This window comes from Pholis gunnellus, assembly GCF_910591455.1.
Source record: "Pholis gunnellus genome assembly, chromosome: 7".
Classification (NCBI taxonomy): domain Eukaryota; kingdom Metazoa; phylum Chordata; class Actinopteri; order Perciformes; family Pholidae; genus Pholis; species Pholis gunnellus.
Window position 1 is genome coordinate 8,395,269 of NC_136533.1, and position 24,507 is coordinate 8,419,775.

Here is a 24,507-nt window from a genome sequence, read left to right on the forward strand (position 1 = left end):
TGAAATCTACGTGATTCAGATCACTACTCATCTCTTCGAGAGAGGGCAATGACATTATTGAGTAAACAGTCTGGAAACTGAAATTAAAGCAGATCATTATTTATTCATTCATTATATTTCCAGTAGCTTGAATTTCATACTTGCACTAAAAAGGAGAAACTTAAATAGAGACAAAGAAAGTATCTGTTAGTACAAATCAGTTTCTTAAATACAAAACCATTTGCAATACCGTCAGAAAAGAGCATCGTTTCGGCAGTAAACTGGGACTGCGTAGAGCCAATACAAATCAGAATAATAAGAGTTTTGTGCATCAATTAATATTGTTGCTAAATACTACATGTTGTACAATACCAAAGTCATATAACTCGCTGACAAGCAACTCAGAAAACGATCAAAATTCAAATTTATATGCAATTTTCTGTCCAGTTAGTTACAATACAATTTACACTGCACAGCAAAAAAAAAAAAAAGAATATATATATTTTCTACAAGTACTCTATATTTAATACAGTCCTATCAACAAGTTAAACCATACCATGCACAATATTGCCTCTTCGGCTGCTTGTCCCTGTACAATCAATTAAGGTATTTACAAATTCAACAGATATTCTACACGTCATTAAAAAAAAAAAAGAAACTTGATGCAAGTTAAGAGAAAAGAAATCTTGATTCCATCCAAAGGCCCTCAAGTGTAGTTAGTACAAGTGAACGATCTTTGCCTAAAAGGAATTGAATAATGTGTAGTATTCACACACACATACCCACTCAGATATCCATACATTCATACACTGCAGAAATACAATCAGGTTCTGTACATAATGACTGCAGACTTTGAAAATGCACCAGACGTGGTTTTAATGATGTTTCAGTCTGATCCAATTGAGGTGTGCTTAGCTTCTTGGAGGAATCAAAGCCAGTCCTGTGTCTCAAGGCATTGGGACGTCTTTACAAAAAAAAGATAACAAGAGTATATGAATTATTCCTCCTTCCACAGAGTCCTCTTCTCAAGCTTATCTGATCCTTTCTTGGATGTGACTTCCGCAGTCCTACTACTGTCTCTGTTCCAGTCACTGAACTCCGGGAAGAGACTCCAGAATGGAATCGATGCTTTGAAGAAAAGGCACTACCTGCTGAAGGAGCACTGCAGGGACTGACGCAAGCTGTCGCACCCTCAGCATTTCCCATCGGCCTTCAGATCAAGCTCAATAAGAACAGGTTACATGCGGGTCAGAGGGTCACATGACACGCCATGCAGCATTTCAGCTTCCTCCTTCATAGGTAAAGTTGGATCATTCAATACAGAGTGGTGACAGATGAGGATGTATCAATGCAGAGATCTCAAGCATGCTTTGTGCACGGCTCCCAATATTCAGTTTACAGATAGTTCACTTTATGTATATATACATATATTTATATATACATACACACACACTGTACATCTGCCTTGTGCACTGATGGAATTGCATGAAGGAATTACATAATTAAATACAGATTCTAGTCCAAGCTTCTGTGTTGAAGAAACAAAACATGGAGTAATAGTCTTTAGACACTGATTACTATTTGAACATAGTAGATAATATAATAACCAGTAACAAAATCCAATATAGTTGAGACGAGCACTGCATAGTCCATAAGAGGTTTCCGGTAAGAATGCTTCACTTGTTACTATCAAAGTGTTCATTTAAATATGGATTTGGGTCATATCAGGTGTTTCATGCGTGCACTGTTAAAATCAAATGTGTGGTTGAGCTACTTCATTCCTAAATGCTGCGTAAGGTACAATGAGCCACAGGTCTCCAAAAGCCTCTCCATAAAGACTTCCACGTGAAAACATAAATGTCTTAGATGAGTTGTGTGCATTTCGTGTACGACACTGGGGATGGAGATGTGATCATAAAGCCATGCAGCGTTGGGACAGCCCTCTAAGAGAGATGTGGGGGATTGAGGAGTCCGTGCAGCGCCTCATACCGGTCTGTGAGGACTGATTGGCTACACAAATGAGTTCATGGCATTAATCGGGGACGGGGCCTCGGAGCTCTCGTGGCCCTCAGCAGTCTCCCTGGTGGCACTCTTTCCACTATACTGGCCGATAAACGAGCCATCCTCGTTGAACTGTCCATCTCCTCCTTCCCCGTAGTCAACTAAACTGTCGTCACTGTCGTCTCTCTTAACTGTCCCATTAGACGGCGTGCGGCTCCCTTTTAACGGTTTATGGTCCTCATTGTCACTGAAGGAGAAAATAACATGCAGGTGTTACAGGTGAGATGGTGTGACAGATGCAACAAGGAGATTAGTGACTTTTTTTAGATGGAGCACTGAACTGCTAATTTTACCAAAACCTACTGCACTTTTTGGTTATGGTAAAACTAACGTATTGGTTCGTTTCTTTAGCTCTTCACTTTTTAAAAGTGTAAACTCAGCCCATGAATATGCAACAGTGAACCACTGCACAAGAAGCAAATTTGGATTTAGCTTGCTCCATGTCTAAAAAAAACAGTAGCAATGAATGATTAGTTGGTTTCCATCAGGCAACAGGGGAATAAAGCTCAAGCAGCCATACCCTGTTCAAATTCCCCCTGAAACCAAATATGAAGTGATAAATGTATTGTTTGACAAAAGCATTTCCCCCCCCACCCCTCCCCCCCCGAGGCAGAGGTTGTGATGAAAAACAGAAAATCCAAGGCAATGATGTGAATAAAACTTGGAAAAGCAAGGTTTTCAGCCAAACATCCCCCCAAAGCAAGCATGATAATAATCACAAGTTGGCACAATGCATGACAAATCTGCAAAGAAAGATTTCTTTGGATATCAGATACATTCCACATACATGAGTTGAACATCAATGAGATAAGATCACAAAAGCCATCATAATGCTGAAATGTTTTTAAATTTAGAATAGAGATTAATCGGGAGGCAAAAGCATTTTTCAGGGAGAAAACGTGCACAGGTAAGCAGTTAATGACTTAAGACATGATGAAGGCTTTATGACCAAATATTAAACTTGATGACAGCCGTGAAAGAACCTGGGATGCTAACACAGCGAGCGCTTTTCTCCACAGTGACGTGGCTGTCCACTGACCCTCCTCACGTGCTAGATTTACATGTTGACCCTCAACCCACCGACACACCATCGTCACCCTTACCTTTCCTGAGACCTACACCCCTGCCGTCAGATGAGGAGATCCAGCTGAGATCCCACACAACACAACGGTCACTCCTCACAATGCACTTTAACAGGCACATACGCCACGTACACGTATAGTCTGAACTTACAGTACACTCTCCTGCAGTCAAACAAGAACAGCTCAGTAGAGTGAAGTTATGCCTTTATTGACATACTGCAAGGTTCCAGCTGAGCTTAATGAAACAGCATGGATAGAAAGTATACTCTCACAAAGGCACTATAATATTTGTACACTTTGCCTTGTGATTTATTGTCTACTTCGTCCTTCGAGTTGATGTCCATTTGAGAGATTCCCCAGCCGTGTAAATGGGTCTCTCTACATGAGTTGTAAAGGATAAGTCTGGTGGTGTCAACAAATCCTGTGAAAAGACCAAAACCATCAATGAACTCATTCTATAAGTCTCACATAGATTCTACTTCTGGGCCATAGTGTTGCATTATTGTCCAAAAACAAAAACAAAACACCAGTGAACCACACTGAGCGACATATTGCTTCATTACGATGAACATCTGTGTATTTTTAATTCTGCGGCTGAAAATGTATTTCTTAAACTTAAAAAAATAAAAGTTCCCAGCAGTTTTAGGAAATCTTATAACTTATATATGTGACCTTAAAAATAAAAAAAAGTATTGTGAGACTTTTGGTCTTTTAAAAGAATTTGTTGACAGTAATACAAATGTAGAATATCACAGCCTCATCCTTTAAGAATGTATGACTATTAAAGAATGGCTACTGGCTTCATATAAACAGCAATAACCAGCTCTTGTACACTCAGTGAGGATTGCTTCCCTCAAACATGCTGATAATTTCATATAAGATCCGTATTCATCTTTGTACCGTTTATCTATATATGAACATGATTCCATTCAACACATTATTGCCTAGAGCTAATCTTCATATGTCAAATCTTCACACCATGCATGTCACATATTATATATATATCTATATATATGTATCGATATGTATTCATCACAGCATAAAATCCATAGAACAGATTTATGTTTACATAATACAAAAATTAATATAAAATATAAAAGCAAGACCATTTTATAAATTGACTTATAAAAAACAATTCAATAATGCTATGTATACAGAAGTAAAGTGCTTTGTTTTTCTTTATTCTGCGTGCGATTGGAGAAGCAGCCTATGAGGATGCTAACAAGCACATCTGGATAACTGCTGTAAGTTAGAAGGAATGATGATTTCAGCGATTTTCAATCCTATCAGGGTCGTGTATGTAAGTAGCAATACACAAGGCAAAGTGTTAAAACTATATATACTGTACACAGGATGTTAATGAATAGCTTATTAGTTGGAATGGGATTTGATGCTTTGGGTCAGTTTAGGATGCGTTGCAAATGATTCTAGCTTATATATTTGTTTTCCTGACAGTTTTCTTTAAAGATTTAAAACATCTAAACCCCAAATCCCTTGAACCTGAAGAATCCTGCTTCTCAAATGACACCACAATGTCATATTAATAGAGTCCGACACAAGTGGCATCCAGGACCTCCCAGAACCCAGAAAAGAAAAAAAAAAAAAAAATCTTGTGCTTCACGGTGTAGAGGTTCAGAAGAGGTTCAGAAGAGGTTCACTTCTTCTTTTTGTTTTGTGTTTCTCTTAATGTTGATCCTGGGTCAGTTATTGGTCAGCTGTAAAGGTTGAGAGGAGGGAGGGAGGGAGTGCAGAGCTTCAGCCCAGCCAGAGAGAGCAGATCTGGGCAGAAAGCAGGGACGGAGCAGGGGTTGATGGGTACAATGGGGCTCTGGGGGCTCCAGAGGCCGGAGCACTTTTCTCTCACCTGTATTCCCCAAAAGTACAGTCATCGTCTTTCATTGGCTGGAACTCTGGGTCTGTGTGTGCGTCCTCCTTCTCTTTGACTAGTGAGAGGAGAGGAAGCAAACCGGCTTATAAGGTAAAGTGAGAAACAATGTTTATAATTCCTCATTATTCAGACGGAATGTGGCAAAAAGCTGTGGCAGACCCTTTTCTCGGTAGAACAAGATATGTTTCTTGTCATTACTACATATCAAATTAACCGGTTAAAACAAGAAACATTACCCGTTATAATAATGTATGACTTTATGTTAATACATAATACATTGGCATGTTCAAGAGACTTCCACATGTTTTAACGAGAAAGGTTTCCTGCTTTAATGAGACAAGTCAGCATGTTGTTTTAGTGAAAACAGATATTGATTTTGTGTCGTAACAAGAAATGACATACTGAGAATGAAATGTCAAAATACCATTAAATATGTTATAGTGTAAAAAAAACATTGCAGCAAGATGTTTGTGGATCTTTAATTAATTATGATCCGAGAAAATGTATCTTCATAAAAAAAACTGGGCAAATATCTTGTTGTCATTGCGGCAGCCACACACTGCCACAAATAGCTATAAAAACACACCAATATTGCAGAAAACATAAAATCTAATCATAAAATCATATTAAACATAATTGAAGCATTATAGTGTGGGTTTATATGCGAGTGTGTAAGTGGTTGTGTTTGTGCGACTACTCACCAGGGTACTTTCCTCCCTTATTCCTCTGGATGAAGCAGATAATGAGCAGGATCAGGATGAGCAGAGCGATGGCACACATGAGGCCAATGAACCATCCCTGAGTGGCGATGTCCACCTGTCTGCTCGCCACAGCTGGCCAGGGGAGGAGAGGAAGACATAACATTTATGACTGGATGATCTTTTCCCATTGGGACGGTAAAATAGAAACATTCATCCACAGTCATGTGCTAAAACAAATGTGTAACAAGCCATCCTCTTGGTATCTATTTGTTAAGAGAATTCAGTTCATGAGTGTGGATCATGATTGCTTATTGTCACAGAAAAGGACGACTTTCATGTTAGAGAAGTTAGAAATCTCCTAGATTAAGCTAATGGTGACTTAGACACATTATCGAAACCACATTAGTACACAGCGTAGGAAATCAATCCGTCTCTCACAGGTGCACACACAGACAGTCACAGATACACACAGATAACACACAAACTGTACGTACGGAGGATTACGGTTGGTGAAATTAGGTGGGATATTATATCACTAAACAGATATCAAACTTCTATATGAGGATTACCAAATCTACAGGACTGACTTTAATTAAACTGAAATGAAACCACACAATCATGCACGCTGCTACACACTGTCTCTCTGTCGTTGCAGTACATGCCTGGCATACAGAGCCACCACAACACATCTGTTGAACCCATGCTTGACTGGATTATGACTACACAACGGCACCAACTACCACACAGTTCACACGCGGCACAGTGCAAGGCCAGGCCGGGCCAGACCATGGTGGAGGCGACCGCCGAGGAACTGCCTCACCTGGGACCGAGACCAAAAGCTCCTCAGACAGGTGGAGCGGCTGGTCGTGGTGACCTTTGGCCACCAAACGCACCCTATAGGAGTGGCCCCCCTTTAAGCCCTTCAGCATAACATTCTGAGTGCCGTTCACAAGCTCTTTCTGCCACTTCTCTTCACCTTCACCTGCAGGAGGGACGTTCATGAAGAGAGGTACGTTTGAGGGGAGCAAACACTTCAAATGGGATCATGACATCACGGGATCATGGGATCTAATTACTTGAACAAACATCTACTTACATAGGATTACGCTGCAAATAATTCTGTCTATATTAGCTTTAAACTGTTAATATTCATGGGATTATGGAGTTCTAAAACCAATTAAGTCTATGAATTAATTATTGCCCTTAAAGTAAAAACACACTGTAATTTAAGAAAACACATTTTACCAACTTCACTAACAACACGTACAGCATGCTGCAACATGACCATATACAGAAATGCTGCAAGTTGCAACACAAATGAGTTACAAAGCCGAAGTTTCTAGGGGACGACAAAAAGTGCTAAACACACCTGGACACTTGTTTTGTAACTCATTTGTGTTATAATCTGCAGGATTTGCAGTGATTTGTGATTGTTTCCTGTATTAGGTTATCTCACTTTGCAGCATTGTTAGCCACGGTAGCCACATCTGTTGCTGTGCACGTGTTGTCAACTTGGTGGAGATCGTTTCTTCTTTTAGCTTTTCTTGAGTCCATTTGCACGCGTTTCTTAAGTTGCAGTGTGTCGAGCTCTCGGGGCCACGATGAATTATACATGTGGTGATGAGCTAAAATATGACATGTGTTTGACTGATGATCACAAGATATTGTTTTTGATGACAACATTTTTCTAAATTACTGGGAATCTATGATTGTGATATTCCCTAATTGAAGCCATTTAAACGGTAGGTGAGAGAGAGCCATACTACAAACAACACAGTTTTTCATCCTCACTGCAGGTGGATAAAAACAATGGAGAGCGCTTCAGTCAAAATCGGCTGGCACAACAAGAATGCTTGTTCTGCCTTTTATGATGTTTGTCTGCGTAAATTCCAACGAGATTGTTAACGGGAGCTGCATGCAACTCCAATCAATAACAGGCCTGGTTAATTAGAAATCCAATCACAGACGGCCTTGTTTATCACATCTGGGTCCACGTTGGCAGGAGCCAGCGTCAACGTGACTGCCAATATTTCTATTCACCTGCACATGCCAATAATGAAGTAGGAGTCTCTTGCCACCTATGTGTGGAACTGAAATAAAGGTGTGTTGCTTTGCTTACTGTTTTTCACTATGTATTCTACATAAAAGTTTTGCTCGGGGCCCCAGTACTCCCAACTGATCAGGGTCCCGTCCTCTCCAAACGAGGAGCTAACGTTCCCGAAAGGATTCACAGGCAGCGCTGAGCACACAAAAGAAGAGACAACCATCAAGCTCGGTCTGCTGGTCAAAAGACAGTCCAATAACTGGCAATTATTTGCTTTGATTTTATAAATTAAGTCCCAATAAAAGCTCTTAGCATCACCAAATCTAGAACCAGCAAATCCCCCCCCCCCCCCCCCGTGGGACTAATAAAGGATTATCTTATCTTACCTCATAGCCTTACACAACAGCAATTTAAAAATGGGGACACTATGCCAGCAAACAAAGGAATACACAAAGCTGACCATGTAACAAATCGGACATGTACAGTAGTGCACTAAGATCACAGCAGTATCTGTACCCTGGTGGGGCGGACGGCGTGGAGGAGACCGTGCAATGGGATGAGGGGTTTGCGTGTTTCCTGTAAACAACATGGAGAGGGGTGAAGACCGCACCACACACGAGACACACAAGAGACGCAAAACACTTTCCACAGGCAGAGACACCACAGACACTGAAGTCATCTTACACAATGCGCACACAGTTCATTAGCATGCCAAGCAAACGCTTGTCATGCAGCGGGGAAGCATCACTAGCGGCCAGCGTGGAAGAAGTGAGTAAGAGAGCCAAAGTCGCCAAAGGCACAGAAAGACAAAAAAAAACAAAAAAAACAGCAGAGACTCATCTAGTTTTATCACATGGCATTAAAAAAGGCACACGTCAAATAGCATCTTTATCTATGTGGCTTTGAACTTTACTCAGCTTTGAACTCAGCGGAGCATTTTGGTGCGCTGCAGAAATTGATAGAGACGAGGGGAAATTGCTCAATGAGTGCATGCTTGCGGGGGTATTTGAAGCTATGGCTGTATCTGTAAAAACATGCACGAGTCTAGATACGAGCGGTACCTGCGCCCACATCTACGCCATGCTGTGATATTAGAGCTTGTAGAGAGAAACAGGACACAGAGAAACAACAGGACACGGGTCACTATGGGAGGACCCACCCCCCCCCCCCTCCGTGTCACTGCATGAAACAGTAACAACATTCATGTTGCTCATGCCGAGTAATATAAGAGACGATGTTTACAACGGCATGGGTCGCCTTATGTAACAATGCAACTGGATCACACTCATGTTCCACTAGACGTGGATGAAGAGCTTATGTACGTCATGCTACTGAATGTAAAATGCTAGAAATCAAACACGATGCTATGGAATAGTGTGCATCATACATGGCAGAATGACGAGGATGTGACATTCACAAAACACACGACAACGTTCTGACTCATCAATTAATGTCTTGAGCATTTTGTCAGTTAATTAATTGTTCAGTCTGTAAAATGTCAGAAAATAGTAAGAAAATGCAGATCATAATCTTGAAGTTGGCACCTTCAAATTGCTTGTTTTCTCAGTCCAGCAGTCCAAAACTACAACATACTGTATTAAATTATAAAAACAGCAATTTTCTGATTTAAAATTGGCTGTTGATGCTGTCAAGTGTCAACTAATCAAATTGAATTATTGTTTCTTATCCACTACTTTACAGAAAACACACAAAAACAAAAACGCCCTGATTCACAATAAAGAGCATTTCACTGTTTGGAGGAATGTTTTTCAATTCAAACCAACAATTTCTAAATTTGAGAAGACACACACAGCGAGGTGCAACCAGTGTGAGCTTCAATGGGACTCCATCCAAACTTTAAACATGTCACACACTCCTATCCAGAACACCATGCTTTATTCTTCTAATGTTTTGGGCCGCCCTGCCTCCATGGTGTCTGATTCTGGTTTCACATAAAAAATAAATTACAAACTACATTGCCGTCATCCTTTTTTAAATATATGCTTCTTGATGAAGGCAACATAGTCAAAACATTTGGCGAATGAAATATGGTGTACTGAAGAGTTCTGTTATGTGTTTTCTTTTTGCATGGACTTCATACTTTGTAAATATGATCTGTAAATTAACAGCATGTTTGGATTATCTCACCCGAGTTATAGATATATTAATTCTTGTCAGTCAGCTTTCCAGTTAAAGAAACATGAATACAATTAAGGTCATTTACTTTTAAACAGTCTGCATTTGCTGACTTACCTTCATCCACGATGGTGACAGCTTCCTGAGAAATGGCCAGGCCTTCCCCCCTGACTGTTTTCGCATTCAAATAAAACTTGTAGCGCGTGCTGTACTTGAGGTTGAGCAAAGTGACTGAGGTCTCATTGGCGGGCAGGGCCAGCTCCTCCACTGGGCCCAGCTCATTGGAGTTATTGACTACTGGGATGGAGGATGGGTGAGAAGAATAATGGGACGGGGATGGAGGTTGGGAAGCAGTGAGATAAGTTGAATAGAGGTATGAGGAGGGGGAGGTCGGAGATGGGGTCGCAGTGTCAATGATGAGAAAGGTGGAAATGAAAATGTTTGGGGTACAGAGGTGTAGGGTTCAGGAATAGAAGACGGGAGTGACAAAAGTTGATTTGTTAATTTGCGTTGTAATTTAGGCAAAATAACTTGTTTTAAATGGTCTTAGTACTACTCTACATTTTTATTTTTCATTTCTTTCTGTCTTATAATCTCTGAACAGGATGACACTACAAGACATGTAAAAGGAAGACGTACAAAACTACAAACTACATGAAGGAACGAGGCAAAGATATAGAAGCCTCACCTGGCTGATATTTGAGGGTGTAGCCAGTGATGAGTCCATTATGGTCATGAGGAGGACTCCATTCAAGGGTCAGAGAGTCCAGGTTGGGATTGGTGACTACCAGGGAAGTAGGAGCACCCGGCACTACAGAAAACACAGTTATCATGAAACCTTCCACAAGTTCATCCATGTAAAGCTAAACAGGACTACAAAATGATATTTGAAAGGAATTTTAAAGTCCCCCTTTCACTAAAACATGGGTTTTGCTTCTTCTTAATTCATTTGGATGTTTAACATTTTACGTTCATCTGCTAAAGGAGGAAAGTTTCTCCGTGCTCAACTCACAGTCTTAAACGTGTAGAAGATGAAGCATGATTTTGTGACATCCCAACTAGTTTGCCAATCGTGGTTGCAACAAGTTTGATGCTTGAAACTTCCAGTGGTGATGCACTGAGATTGGAATTTTCAGTGAAGTAGAAGGCAATTTCTAACAGTAGTTAAACTTGAAAATATTAGTTTATTAATGGATTCTGGATTGTTTTTCAATGAGGGAGAAGCAGAAGATGTCCATTTATTCTCTCGGTAATTGATTTTTCAGATTTAATCAACTTTTGTATCATTTGATGTTGTTATATTAAAAACCCAGTGAAACAGAAGTTAGAGTGTCCTCAGCTTCTGCACTGTGACACATTCTCCAGTGAAACGGAACATTTGATCGGTAGTTACAAAAGAGAATTAAATCAAATCCCTTGCATTTGATTGGACCGCTAAAGCGTAGGCTGGCTTAAAATGCAGCACAATACAGAGCAACAGAGACACACACACACACACACACACACACACACACCTCCATTGTTGCTAAAAGCTGCAAATTGATAGATGGGTGATGTCATTAATCTGTTGAAATTGGTTGGTACTCGCTTATGTAAGCACACGTCATATTTGGTTTAACAGGAAGGACGTATGATTGGATTTAACACAGATTAAGTGATATTTGGTATTATGTATACAGTATATATATATATATATATATATATATATATATATTGTTAAATAGGTGCACCATAAGACAATAGGTCTCAGTTGTGATAAAATACAAAGAAAAAAAGAAACTAAGAGTATTCCTTGTCTTACCTCCTTCAGGTGTCCGAAACTGCAGGGGGGTGCTGGGGGGACCCTCTCCCTTGCCGTTATAAACCCTGACATTGAATGAGTAGACACTGAAGGGGTGCAGGCCAGGCAGCATTCTGTGGGTGTGGTTCCCACTGAAGGTCAGGATCTGGTTGTGTTTGTGGAGGCTGTGCTCTCTCCAGTAGTACACCTGCGAGTTACACAGTTAGTATACAGTAAGAGGTGTGTGTGTGTGTGTGTGTGTGTGTGTATGTGTGTGTGTGTGTTATGGTAGGCGGGATTGGTGTACATGTTACACTGCATGTGGTCTTTTGGACTGTACCTTGTATCCTTTGAGATGTCCTCGTATTAATTTAGAGGGAACAGGATCCCAGTGCACCTCTGCCAGAGTGCTGTTTAGCAACATGGCCTGCACATTCTCTGGAGCTGCTACTGGCACTGTACAATAGACATGGAAACATACAGAGTAAATGTTTTAGGTTACACAGCCGAATGCATCGCCCCAGACTCTTGCACATAATTAATTTTGAAGGGTCAAAAGAGTCGATCCAACTCACAGTCCTCTCCTGAGTAGCCGTGGGCAATAGCAGGCTCAGGTCCAGCTCCATGGTCGTTCACTGCCTGAACTTTTAGCTCATAAGGAACAAATGTGGGCGTTCCAGACACAACAAACTTTGAGTTGTTAGCCACAGTCACTGCGGTCCAATCGCTGTCCACCACCTTCTGCCTCCACATTACTTTATAGTGAAGCCCTGCACCGTTAGACTGGAGGCCTGACAGCGGCTGCAGAGGAGAAAGTGGCTTATTTTTCATGACATTTTTTTCAGGAGAACAATGACTGTACACCATGATGTATATGATTTTGGCAGATGATAGGAATCTCATAAGAACAGGCAATAACAAAACCATGCTTCACAGTACAAGGACACGTTTCTCATGGTTCTCCCTGGACAACAGTAAATGCTTCAGGATTAAAACAGATGGCTTCATACAACTTTATTACCTTCCATGAGATTACAAGATTATCATGTTCTGTTCCAAATCCCTGTACACCTGTTGGGTTCTCGTCTGGAGCTAAAAACAAAAAAATAATAATAAAGAAAAAATGAAAAGGTATTTAAAGGAAAACCTGAAAAAACGTCACTGAGGCTCAGCTCAAAATCTGATGTTACCCGTTTACTCACAAAACAGTTGTGATTTTTAGAGAAAGATCATTTGTATTTAGAAGATTAGTCGATTATTTATGTGATATTTAAGCGTGACACAATGAATTTACAGGCCTCAGAAACACCCCAAACAAAAGGCGGAGGAGTCTGTACCTGCAGGTTCTGTCTTAACCATTCTGGAGGGGAAGCTGGGGCGGCTGAAGTCCACGGCGTTGAGGGCCAAAACTCTGAAGGTGTAGTGGATGTATGGTGACAGTTTGAGGTGAGCTGTCGTCCTGGTGCCGGGGACCTCGGTAAGATTATGCCAGTGCCCTCGGTGGTGCAGGGAGTCTTCATACTGGATCAGAAATTCTGTGGAAAATTTGAAAAAAAGTATTGTACATGACTGGAAACTTGATACCCAGCTTGACAGGATATTTGCATAACTGAAATAAATGCCCTCAAGTAATTTTTGGATGCTGTAACTCAAAGCAAAAAAAATGTATGCTGTTAAAACTTCACCATTGCACCCCATAGTAACCAATTATTTCAAGCTGACCTCAGCTGTCATTGAAGAAACTACACTCCGTTACTAACCCCTCTCAGTCCTGTAGGGTTGGTTGCGGACTATATTATTGGTTGATTGTAATTATGGATTTTTTTATAAATCATTGTGATTTTGTTCACATACCTAGGTAAATGTCAACAATGTAATTAATCAAAAGGTGAATTCAGTGATTTAGTTTTGCATCTTTGGGAGACCCATCAGAGACAATTATCTTTTTAAAGTCAAAACTGATGCATATCTGAAGATATCTTTTAGTCCCTGTATGGATCAAGCTCCAAAAATGCTCGATACTACAATTCCCATAATGCAAATTAAAAGCATTTTGAATTAGACCCTCCTTGCATCCTAAATGCCAACTTCTCTCAATCGACACATGTTTTGAATACAGGCTTTCCTTTAGAAGATAATACAAATATCTCTATTCGTATGTGAAATAAGTGAATTGTCCCTTCGCATTAAAAATCCCAAACAGACTGATAAATACACCCTGATACAAACACACTTAAGTCTTACTCTGAATAGGACTGTTGTGTTCATCGCCAGGGATCCAAGTGAGCTGAACACTCCTCTTTTTGTGGTCTGTCAGCTCCAGGTCAGTTGGGGGGTCGGGTCGCTCTGGGGGAGAAACAGTACAGGCAGCAACATCAACACACAGTTACAGTTACAGAATATGGAGGGTTCATGCCACGAGAAGATGAAGCAAAAACAAAACAGGGTATCTGGTTGCATAAATGTGTTTCTCTGATACTAGTATCATAACAGATTCTGTGTATGTTGGTTTAATCAAGCACACCTTTCAGTTACTCCTCTGTTTCTTTACATGTTACATTAGACCGTGTTATGTGCGCGGTGATGCACATGCACACGACGCCCCATGCAAATGAAACGACTGACGCTCAACTGAGCATCTTCCATAATCACGCTGCATGAAATAGAGTCCCGGGCTCACCAGAGAGGTTAAATTGATGCTCATGTTTTGGAATTGTAATGATAGAGTGAAAGGCATGCTTGGAATAAATTAATCATGAGGAAAACGGAGCATTTGAAAAGAATCCAACCGGTGCTTTGGGGAGATGTCTGCTTTACAAATTATCTTGGGTACGAGTGGAAATGTCCTCCCTTTTGCTGAAATGTTAATGCATTCAAACTTTATGCACTTTTGTGAAAATGGAAAAACAATTAATTTAGAAAAAAAAAATACAAAATACAATTACATCAAAATAAAATACAAAAAATACAAAAATGCTCTGTGATTGTCCAAAATAAATCTTCTTAAAACATGCTTCACTTAACAAAAACATCCAACAAACAACACAAGCCCATGTCAGCTGAGCACATCTGGGTGCTCTTGTGTGCCGCAGGTTTACCGTAGACAACAGCTGGTGTCGTGGCCTCTGCCAGGTAGGAGGACAGGAGTGAAATAGGGAGTTTAGTGGTCAGTCAGCCGTAAGTAAACAAAGAAGATTATCTGGCTCGCCGAGAAGACAACAATCGAATATTCATGCTGCTGACACGATAGCTGACTAAAGCCGTCCCGGCCCTCTTAAGTAAACTCTCAGGCAATTAATCTTGAAGGGCTGAAAGGCAATCTGTCGTGTCAGTTATTGGACAGATTCACTTCTCTGGGAAGAGCTGAGGCGGAGAGAAGTTTTACACTTTAATAATTTGTGAGTTTGTTTTCGGAGTCGGTGAAATTGAGCTCCGGCAAAGCTGAACATACCGACAACAGTGAGCTCAGCGCTGGCTGAGTCATGGTCCAGAGTGGTGTTCATGATGCAGGTGTACACCCCCGCATCGTTCTCTGTCACATCCAGGATGGTGAGGCTGTCAGAGTCTACGATTAATCTGTGAACAAGGCATTTAAACAGACAGTTTAGCGATGCATCTGACTGTGTCAAATCTTGTTTTTTAGAAGGTAGGATCATAACTAATGTAGACAGACAGCAAACACAGGTCTAAGAAGTGAGAGTTCTGCAGACAGCGCTGACCTCTCATCATCGGGCAGCTCTCCGTCGTCTTTGAGCCAGGTCATGGTGGGGATGAGCGAGGGGTCGTGTTTCACCTTACACTCAAACACCACAGACCTGCCCATCTGGACCACTTTGTACTCCGGCTGCTTCAGGATTCGGGTGGGCTCTGATGGGAGAGGGAGGTTCGGTTCAGTTTGAATGAACTATCAGCCTCATCAGTGTGAACAAACACATACCATGTGTTTGGAATAGGGCTGACTCCAAAGGTTAATATTAGGGCTGCAACTATCATTTTGATTAACAAAACTTTATTTTTTGATTGATCAATAATCGTTTTGGTGATAAAATGTCATATTTTGTATTCTCTTTAATGAACAACAGGAGAAAAGCAAATCATTTGAGAAGATGTATCCACAAATACTATTTTTTTTTACAGTTTTAAACAATTCATTATCTATTTCTATTCTTTTTCCTACTTTTATTCAATTGACTTTTCTTGTGGATCTTCTTCACTTCTTCTTGTTGGACACCGTAACCAGACATTTTTGACATACATGTACTTTAAATACCCAAATTGTACATGCTTAATCATAAATATCCCACTGCAATAGCATCGTGTGAGTTCTGAGCTAGTTGTGATCATATTTGGATCTTAAGTGAAGGAACACTCTCACCTTTGACCTCCAGGTAGATGTGATTCTCGTAGATACCGAGGATGTTTCTGGCCACACATGTGTATTTGCCACTATTGTGAGCTTGAGCGACGTGGATCTCCAAAGTCCCATTGTCATGCAGGATGTAAGGGTCTCCATCGAGGGTACTGGACCGACTGTCTTTGAACCTGAGACAGAGAGGCAGCCACGGTGAGCTTTTGAAGCAACACAAAACGCTCTCCTCAGTTAAAAAGGGTCATTAACTCACCATGTAATTTTCGGGATGGGTGAACCGAAGGAAGCGCAGTCTATCAAGGCCTGGTGATTTTTGATGATCTGGTAAACTTTGTTGGCTTGCGTCAGCACTCTGGGCGGCTCCGCTGCAGTGAGGCAGCAGCAATTATTGCCATGTTATTTATTACACCACGGAAATCAATGTGAATGGGGAACAGCATTCTAATACAAATGGATCTTTGGAAATGAACTTACAGAGCACATTGACGAATGCGTTGGACAGCAGGTAACCAAAGTCATTGGAGACATTACACTGGAAGACGGCGCTGGATCCAGTCTGCACATCAGTGAAGATGATGGTGTCGTCCTCCACCTTTCTGCTGAGATCCTTCGGGGAATCTGTGTGTGGATAACAGAGGTTACAGATGTAACTCTGGCTCATTGAATTCCCGATGAATCTTATTGAGAAGATATTTCCTCATTTTAAGTTATTTTATGGCTGCACTTTGTTGAAGTAATAGTTATTGCTTTCTTGCCAAATTAAAGGAGAGGCTACAGCCAGCAGCTGGTTAGCTCAGCTTAGCATAAAGACAAAAAACATGGCGGAAATCTAGCATGGTTCAGTCCAAAAGTAACAAAATCTTTTTTCTGCTTTTTACATCACTTTCTGTTAGCTCTCTCAGGTAACGTAAATATAAAACATCAACAGCATATGGAAGAAAATGCTACACAATACCGAGGCATTTACAAATCAGAACCAAAATCATGTCTCAAATATTAAAACTCACAGCTGCTCTAAAATGAATGAGGCCATAAAGACAGTGAGTTTCAGACTAAGGAACAGGTTGCACTCACTCTCTATGGGGATGCCGTTCATAGACCAGGAGACGGAGGGCTTGGGCGTGCCACTGGCCCTGCAGGTCAGCACACTGCTCTCTCCTGGAGCTAGGACAAGGTTCCTGGGGGCGCCGCTGATCCAATATGGAGCAGCTGAAAATAGAACAGAGCGCAGCAGAAGGCTGGAGAATTAATCACTGAACATGCTGCCCTGTTGGCATCTGTGCATAAATCCATTATGAGATGGAGGGAGAATGAAGAGACAGAAAGAGGGATTGTCTGTGTCGCCACATGGTGAACGAATGGCCTGATGGGATACCGGGCACTTCATCACAGACACACCTTTGACCGTGATGTGGATGGTGTGGTGCACCGAGCCCAGCCGGTTCCTGGCGGTGCAGCGGTAATCTCCTGCGTCCGACTCTGACGCGTCCACAATCCGTAGGGTCTTCTGGTAGTGCAGGAAAGATGTGCGCTTGGCCGGGAGGTCGCCGCTCACTTTGGTCCAAGATATTTCAGGGGTGGGCCTGGATTCAAATAGAAAGAGACAAAGAGAAAAAAGTGATGATGGCACTTGAGCAGGTGGGCACTTGAGGCTTTCAGGGCTGAAGTAATGGCGGATTCTTTCACTTACAGTCCTTCGGCAATACACTCCATCTCCAGCACCTGTCCTCTCAACACCATCTTGGAGCTGGAGGGCCCAGATGGGATGAGGAAGGTTGGCTTCCTCTCATCTGCTGGGTCTTCTATAGTTACACACACACACACAGATGCATAAAGAGAACCATGAGCAGCTCTTCTGCATTTGTCCATAGCAGAGTGAAGATCCAGGCCTTAAACAGACCCTTCACATTCACAATCCTTTCTTCTCTGCGGTATAATGTAACATCTCCCCTACAATGGGTCTGTAATGCACGAGGCACTGAGCCACTTCATTACACACCACATTCTCATATTTTATGGTTTGATGTACATTTTATTGTCATGTTGTGTTTTACTGCACTGTTTTCTGTGGGTGTTTATAGCCAATTAATCCCCCTCTGGGCTTATAATAAAGACTCAAATGAATCCGATACGGAATTGAGAATTAGAGACATTAAGAGCTGCTTTCTGCTACTGAATGTGTTAAGAAGTAATCTGCTACACCAATAATACAAAAGTCAGACTAAATGTTTGTGATGATGGTGACGATGATTAATTAACACCCTGGCATGTGAGCAATTCGATGAGAAAGTGCTTGCATGTTTCGGGTTAGAAAACGTGTGTTAAAGTTTACACAAAGAGACAAAGCGTAAGATATTTGGAGCAATTAGAAAAGAAGTGATGTGAAAATGATCGGTGACAGAGAGAGATTAACAACTAGCTGCGCTTTAAACTTAGGCAGGGCAGCGGGTAAAGCGTGATTTTGAAGAGGAAGATTGCAGCCGGCTGTTTGACAGGAAAGGCAAAGAAAAAGGAGAATTTGAACAAATCTATACTTACAGGAGTTACAGGACTTTTTATCATTCATCAGATTACATTTTCACATTGTTACTTAACCACTTTAATATTATTTAAAATGTAGCTATCAAACATCAATTCTGCACAGTCATGTTACATGTCCAAGTTACACGATCAGCTCAGTTGACATTAGAATCATCATGCAGTGCTGGTTTAAGCAATTCACAGGAGGAAGTGAATAGTTATCAGAAGGGTTTCGATTGGATAGAGCAGGAGTGACAGAGGGATGGAGAATTAACTTCTTGGATTTAGGGGTTAGTGGGTAACAGCTTTAGTTGAGAGCTCTATGTTTGGGGGTGAACACTAGGGGGTTCCAGATCTCACCACCAAATAAATCAGTGAGAGGGTGAAAAGCTTTGGGTTGTCCGGGAGAAGGGTTAGTGTTAGTGGGTAAAAGCTAGAGTTTGGAGCTCTACGTTGAAGGGGGGGTAAACACTAGAGGGTGCCAAAACTCACCACTAAATAAATCAGTGTCATTGTAAAAAGCTGCCATTGTGTCATTGATTGCATCCACTGTAACACAACAAAAGAATCAAACACGCAACAAGTTGAAATCATCAGGCACATGGAGAAAAAAATAACAAATCAACATGAGTGTTCAGGATTAAAACAAAACTGTAAAATGACTCAAAAAGTTGGGAGATGAGTAATGATAATCCTAAACATCTTGTGGGATCAAGAAATGTCAACTGCAAAATGCCTCCCTGAATGAGAGCGGCCTTTGTTGTTGGCGGAGAATGCGTATACAGAACGTCTCACAGAAGTAATAAAATGCACGCCTGCCTGGCAGATAGCGCTGGGAGGCCATGAGAGCTCTGACAATATGTCTTTTCAGTGGGATGACGACCGCTGGCGTCTCGGAGGATAGGATCAGAGATAGGAAAGGCTGTTTCCCTCCCACGCAGTCACGCTAGCACATACTACTGTGAATTAACGGCCTCTCACGCGGGCACGTTGCACACAAACTTACACTGTCGGCGTCTCAGTGATGCTCACTAATTAGACCCACATTTGACTTCCTTTAACTTGGTCTCTCTCTCTCTCTCTCTCTCTCTCTCTCTCTCTCTCTCTCTCTCTCTCTCTCTCTCTCTCTCTCTCTCTCTCTCTCTCTCTCTCTCTCTCTCTCTCTCTCTCTCTCTCTCTCTCTCTCTCTCTCTCTCTCTCTCCAGTCAGACTTACGGTTGAGGACCGTGACGGTGATGGGTTGCTTCTGCTGGATGGTTTGTGTGTACGGGAAGCGGGCGTAGCAGATGTAGTCGCTCCTGGAATCCTCTCGGAGTACACTGGAGAAGTAAAGGTCTCCGTTCAGGGACTGGGACACCCTGCTGCTCTGCGGCAGCCTCTGGAAGTCTGAAATGTACCGCAAATTTAATAATTTGAAGCATACAGCAATTCCAATACATGCTGATAAGTGGTATGGCCTTCAAGTTTTCATTGGCACATCGTTCTACTAAAGAAATACACAGCGTGTTCTGTGGATTATCCCAAGCAACTGTTTTTGAAAAGAGGCATAAATCTATAGAAAAGAACACTGATGGGGATTCTTTGAGAGCAGACACATCAAGGACACGTGTCAGCAACAGTGTGTTGTAATGTGCTCATGTATGCAACCAAAACGTTATCTTCCACGACTGAAGCGCTCACTATTGTCCATCCAGAATATGATGGGAGGAGGCAGGCCAGCAGGGGGTCGACACGGCAGCACCAAGGACACGCCCTCCTGAACGACGAACGGCTTGACTTTCTCCTTCGACCACAAGGGGGACCCTGCATCGGTGGGAGAAGGATACACACATCAGTGGATGAGGAGTCTTGTAATTTGACATCACATGTGGGTTGCTAATGAGCCATCGCTGACATGATGACAGATGTGACGAGGTAGAATGAGAGGGATGATGCCTAACTGAATAACAATACGCAGAAGGGGAAATACAAAAGGGGTATTCGCTCTATTTCACATCCTACATGCAACCTTTACCTTCCAGGAGCGCTCTTAAGATGGAAAAGGCAACTTAATTGTTAGAAAAAGAAAAGAAAAAAGAATGATGAGAGAAAGATGTGACATATGCATGACATTGAGAAAATGGAAGAGAAAGAAAAATGAAATGATAGACTGCACTCCACTTACTGGACTGTTGTACGACTATGTTGTTGGAAACAGCAGTTCCATGTTTGTTCCTCGCTGTGCACTGGTACACGCACTCGTAATGCTCGGCCTTCGCTCTGCTGATGTCCACCACCAGGGTCCCAGTGTGGGGCTTCATGGTCACGTTGGGGTCCTCGTCGATGTCAAAGTGGGTCCCATTTCTGGTCCAGGAGAAACTGAGGGGAAAAAAACATTGTGTTAAATTGTGATAATCTGGTGAAAGTGTACAGACACAACACTGTATATTAATACAGGTTTAAAATGGTACTGAGGAAAGGTTAAGACAAACGTTTACTGGTTAGGATGGTGAAATAGCTTTGAAATGATGTCACATACTGTAGTTCTGTGCACCAATCAGAGGTTTGCAACATTTAAATCAAAGCCAATCAATTCTCATAAAATCACACAAGTCCTGATGAAGCTGTTTAGCTTTTTGACTGTAAATCCTCGCATTGATTTAATAATAAAGAGAAATTCTTATGATTTCAATTCAAGTTTTCATGGGGCTTTAAAACAGCCTTTCAAAAGACTCAATCTCTTTTGCACTTGCTGGGCTTCACTTCTTCAAAGGGGTGTACATAAGACTTTTCAGGGTTAAGGTTATGTTCAAGTAAAGTGAAGGTTCAGGGCTAATGAATACATTTTGTCAATGAGAGTCCTTGCAAGTATTGAAGTACGGTGCGTTTGCATGCAGTGTTGGTGCCAGCAGATGAATGAGGTGTTACACTGAGATAGATGAAGCAAAGAGAATGCCATAACTTGGAGCGAAAGATTCAAAAGCATTAGCTACAAACATCAATTGGCAAGGGTAGCCGGTGCATGAATAAAACTCCTTCTTTATTCATTGTAGCTTGAATAAACCAGAACTTTACTTCCTCACATTTAGACTGAAATTCTGGAGACTTCACAGATTCCTACCTGGGGTGTGGCTTGCCCTTCGCCTCGCAGTGGATTACAATGTTCTCTCGTGGGTCGATGATGTAATCCTTGGGGGATTGGTGAGTTATGGTCGGTGGCTGCGGCACTGAAGGCGATCAGAAAGAGTGTGATATTTAATCATGACCTTTACTGCATAACTAAGCCTTTTTCTGTAGCTGTATTGACCACACAAGCAGCCATTACCAATCACATGCAGACTTACCACACTGAAACAAACCAGACGGCTGTTTGCTGACAAGACAAGAAAAGCTCTCATAACATTGGCAACAGCAAAAAAAAAAAGACCATGCGGCACACACGCAGGTACATTTCCCTTTATTGTAATGATCCGATGCTTAATGTATTCCTGTCAGTGCCGGGGAAATAACTAATGGACCATGACGACACAAATGATACTCATGCTCTTTGCAATAACGCTCTACGGAAAACGCTCTAGCACTGCAGAAACACACAGAACAAAAACAGCAACCAGAGAAACAAAGAGATCAATGCATGCAATATGTTGAAGTCCACTGCAAAACACACTCAGCATCTTATAACAAAATATAATACAAAACTATAATAAATAAAAAAATGATGAAATATAGCCTTTAATGCACAACAAAAACGCTAGCACAACCTCAGCAGTCAATGCACACCAGTTTGAGACTTACATCCTTCCAGAACTTTAGTGTTTTCCCCAAGAATCAGCAAACAAGAAAGAAACATTGTGACAGTAAAGAGAACCGGACGTTAGTGGAGGAAAAAGATCTTTCAGCTTCAAACTTAGTTTAAACAAGGCCAGCTCCCAGTTGTGGAACGCCAGCCTTCAGTGGTCAACAGCTCCAACCAAACAATATGTAGCAGATCTATGACAGTAGAGTGCCACCGGGACATCAGACTGTGGTGCAGGATGTCAGTCTGGAATACTTGCCGCTATTCCACATCAGTCTTAAGGAGGAACAATAATTGCTTTACAAAACCAAGACAAAATGTCCTCCAAAAATAAAACAGGAAAACAGGAAATAGGTAGATATGTCGACCATATATCGATAGATGGGTAGAGTAAATGTGATTAGAGCGGAAACGACTGTATTCCATTAATCAATCCTCAGAACACTAATCTGCAGCTTTGTAGATAATAACATATTTGTTTCATTAAATATTCAAGCAAGAACGCCAAACAGGCACCAGTTCCTGCTTTTCAAATTTGATGCTTTTTTTGTCATACACGATGTTAGACTGAATGTCTTTGTCTTCAGTTTTTTAGGTTAGATTTTTATTTGTTTATAGAATTTCATTTTTCACTACTTTTTGAGATTATTATTTTACAACAGTTAAATATATTCCTTAGTGTGATGATATCAAACAGTGTAACAAGATGAACCATAAGGCTTCTTAAGGGGAAATAAAAGGGGAATTTTCACCGACCAAATTCTCAATTTGATAAAATACGGATTGACGGTGACAATTATTTTCCAAATCAATCAATCTGATTATTTTGTCTTCTAACTAAGGAATAGTTAAACATTTTGGGAAAAGTCTTATACACTTAATTGCCAAGAGTTACATTAGAAGCTTAAAGCCACCCTCCTGTTTGTATGGTAAATATTATACTGAAAACAGCTAGTTAGCTTAGCTTAGCACAATGACTGGAAACAGAGGGAAACGGCTAACCTGTCAGAAGATTGAGAAATTAGCCCGCAGTTACAGTATATATCAAAATTGCTTGTTTTGTCCAAATAACACATTCAGTTTTTTCTCATATTCGATAAAGAAAAGCAGCAAATCCTCACATCTGAGAAGAAGCAACCATCAAATTGCACTTTTGTAACTTTTGCGCAGACGTTAGTCCGGTTACACTCTCTTGGATATTAATGCATTCTGTGCTGTGCGATGTGTTGCCTTACGGTCTAGTGGGACCTCCAGCGTTGTGGCGAGGTGTACCAGGAACAGCACCAGCAGTGCTGCGTCCATCCTCCTCTCCATCATCGGTGTGTGCCGCGAAGGTCTGCCCCCAAATACAGCGACGCCCCGCCTTTCTGCTCAGTCACACTGTCTGAGGACACGTGCTCATCCACAACTACAGGGAGAGAAAGAAAGAAAGAAAGAAAGCGTCAGAGATAAGAGGGTAGAGGCAGGAACATCACTGGGTTGAATAGCACATCCAGTTACTGCTTCTATCCATCATAATACTGAGTTTGTTCTGTTTTGTGCTCATGGTGAGAGAAAGAGAGAGAGAGAGAGAGAGAGAGAGAGAGAGAGAGAGAATGAGCTCTGGCAACAGATCAATGTTAGTTGCAATGCAGTGCAGTTGGCTGGAAGCTATCTTTTTGATCTGGTGCACTCCAATGCAGACCGACACGGCTCACATGGGCTCACTTTGCTCGGCTAATCACCGCCGTGGCCAGCGATGCCATTAGGCCTCTCTGCCATATCGATCACATCAGCCGGCAGATGACATGCCGTTTGACAAAACAAGGGGACTTTACTTTCCATTTCACTCTCAGCTTCATCAGTGTGATTGACTGAGTGACGGACTGAGCCTGCAGCAGACTGATCCGCAATGAGGTCAGATCCCAGGCAGCGAACCATCAACCTTTCACAGAGACTGTCGACGTGGGAAACATCGTGTGTGATTGGGCGGATCTTCAATCTCTGACATCTCAGTGGACACCCTCCAATGAGGACAGATGTTACAAGTTCAACAGAGTGTTCAGGTTCAAGCAAGGTGACTTGTTTACAGGTTTTCCAAATGGTGAAAGGCTAATTGGCTATTGATTAACTGTTAATGGAGTGAGGCTTTTCTTTTCCTTTGTTACACAATATAACTTAATTATGCCTCCA

The 24,507-nt window shown here is 41.6% G+C and overlaps 1 protein-coding gene across 1 annotated transcript; it reads right to left on the minus strand.

Moving 5' to 3' along the window:
* Positions 1-1,490: 1,490 nt before the first annotated feature.
* Positions 1,491-23,652, minus strand: nrcamb (neuronal cell adhesion molecule b; the record flags this gene model as incomplete). Its single annotated transcript, XM_079163538.1, has 30 exons — positions 1,491-2,227; positions 4,987-5,065; positions 5,712-5,843; positions 6,532-6,693; positions 7,831-7,950; positions 8,272-8,331; positions 8,817-8,852; positions 10,009-10,185; positions 10,580-10,702; positions 11,693-11,879; positions 12,012-12,127; positions 12,247-12,472; positions 12,693-12,763; positions 13,009-13,206; positions 13,916-14,017; positions 14,770-14,796; positions 15,123-15,247; positions 15,391-15,538; positions 16,047-16,213; positions 16,294-16,405; positions 16,515-16,658; positions 17,115-17,249; positions 17,439-17,623; positions 17,731-17,842; positions 19,053-19,109; positions 19,776-19,946; positions 20,241-20,363; positions 20,725-20,918; positions 21,661-21,766; positions 23,571-23,652. 30 exons carry the CDS (start codon positions 23,650-23,652, stop codon positions 1,990-1,992), a joined length of 3,915 nt encoding a protein of 1,304 aa, XP_079019664.1. The 3' UTR covers positions 1,491-1,989.
* Positions 23,653-24,507: the final 855 nt, after the last annotated feature.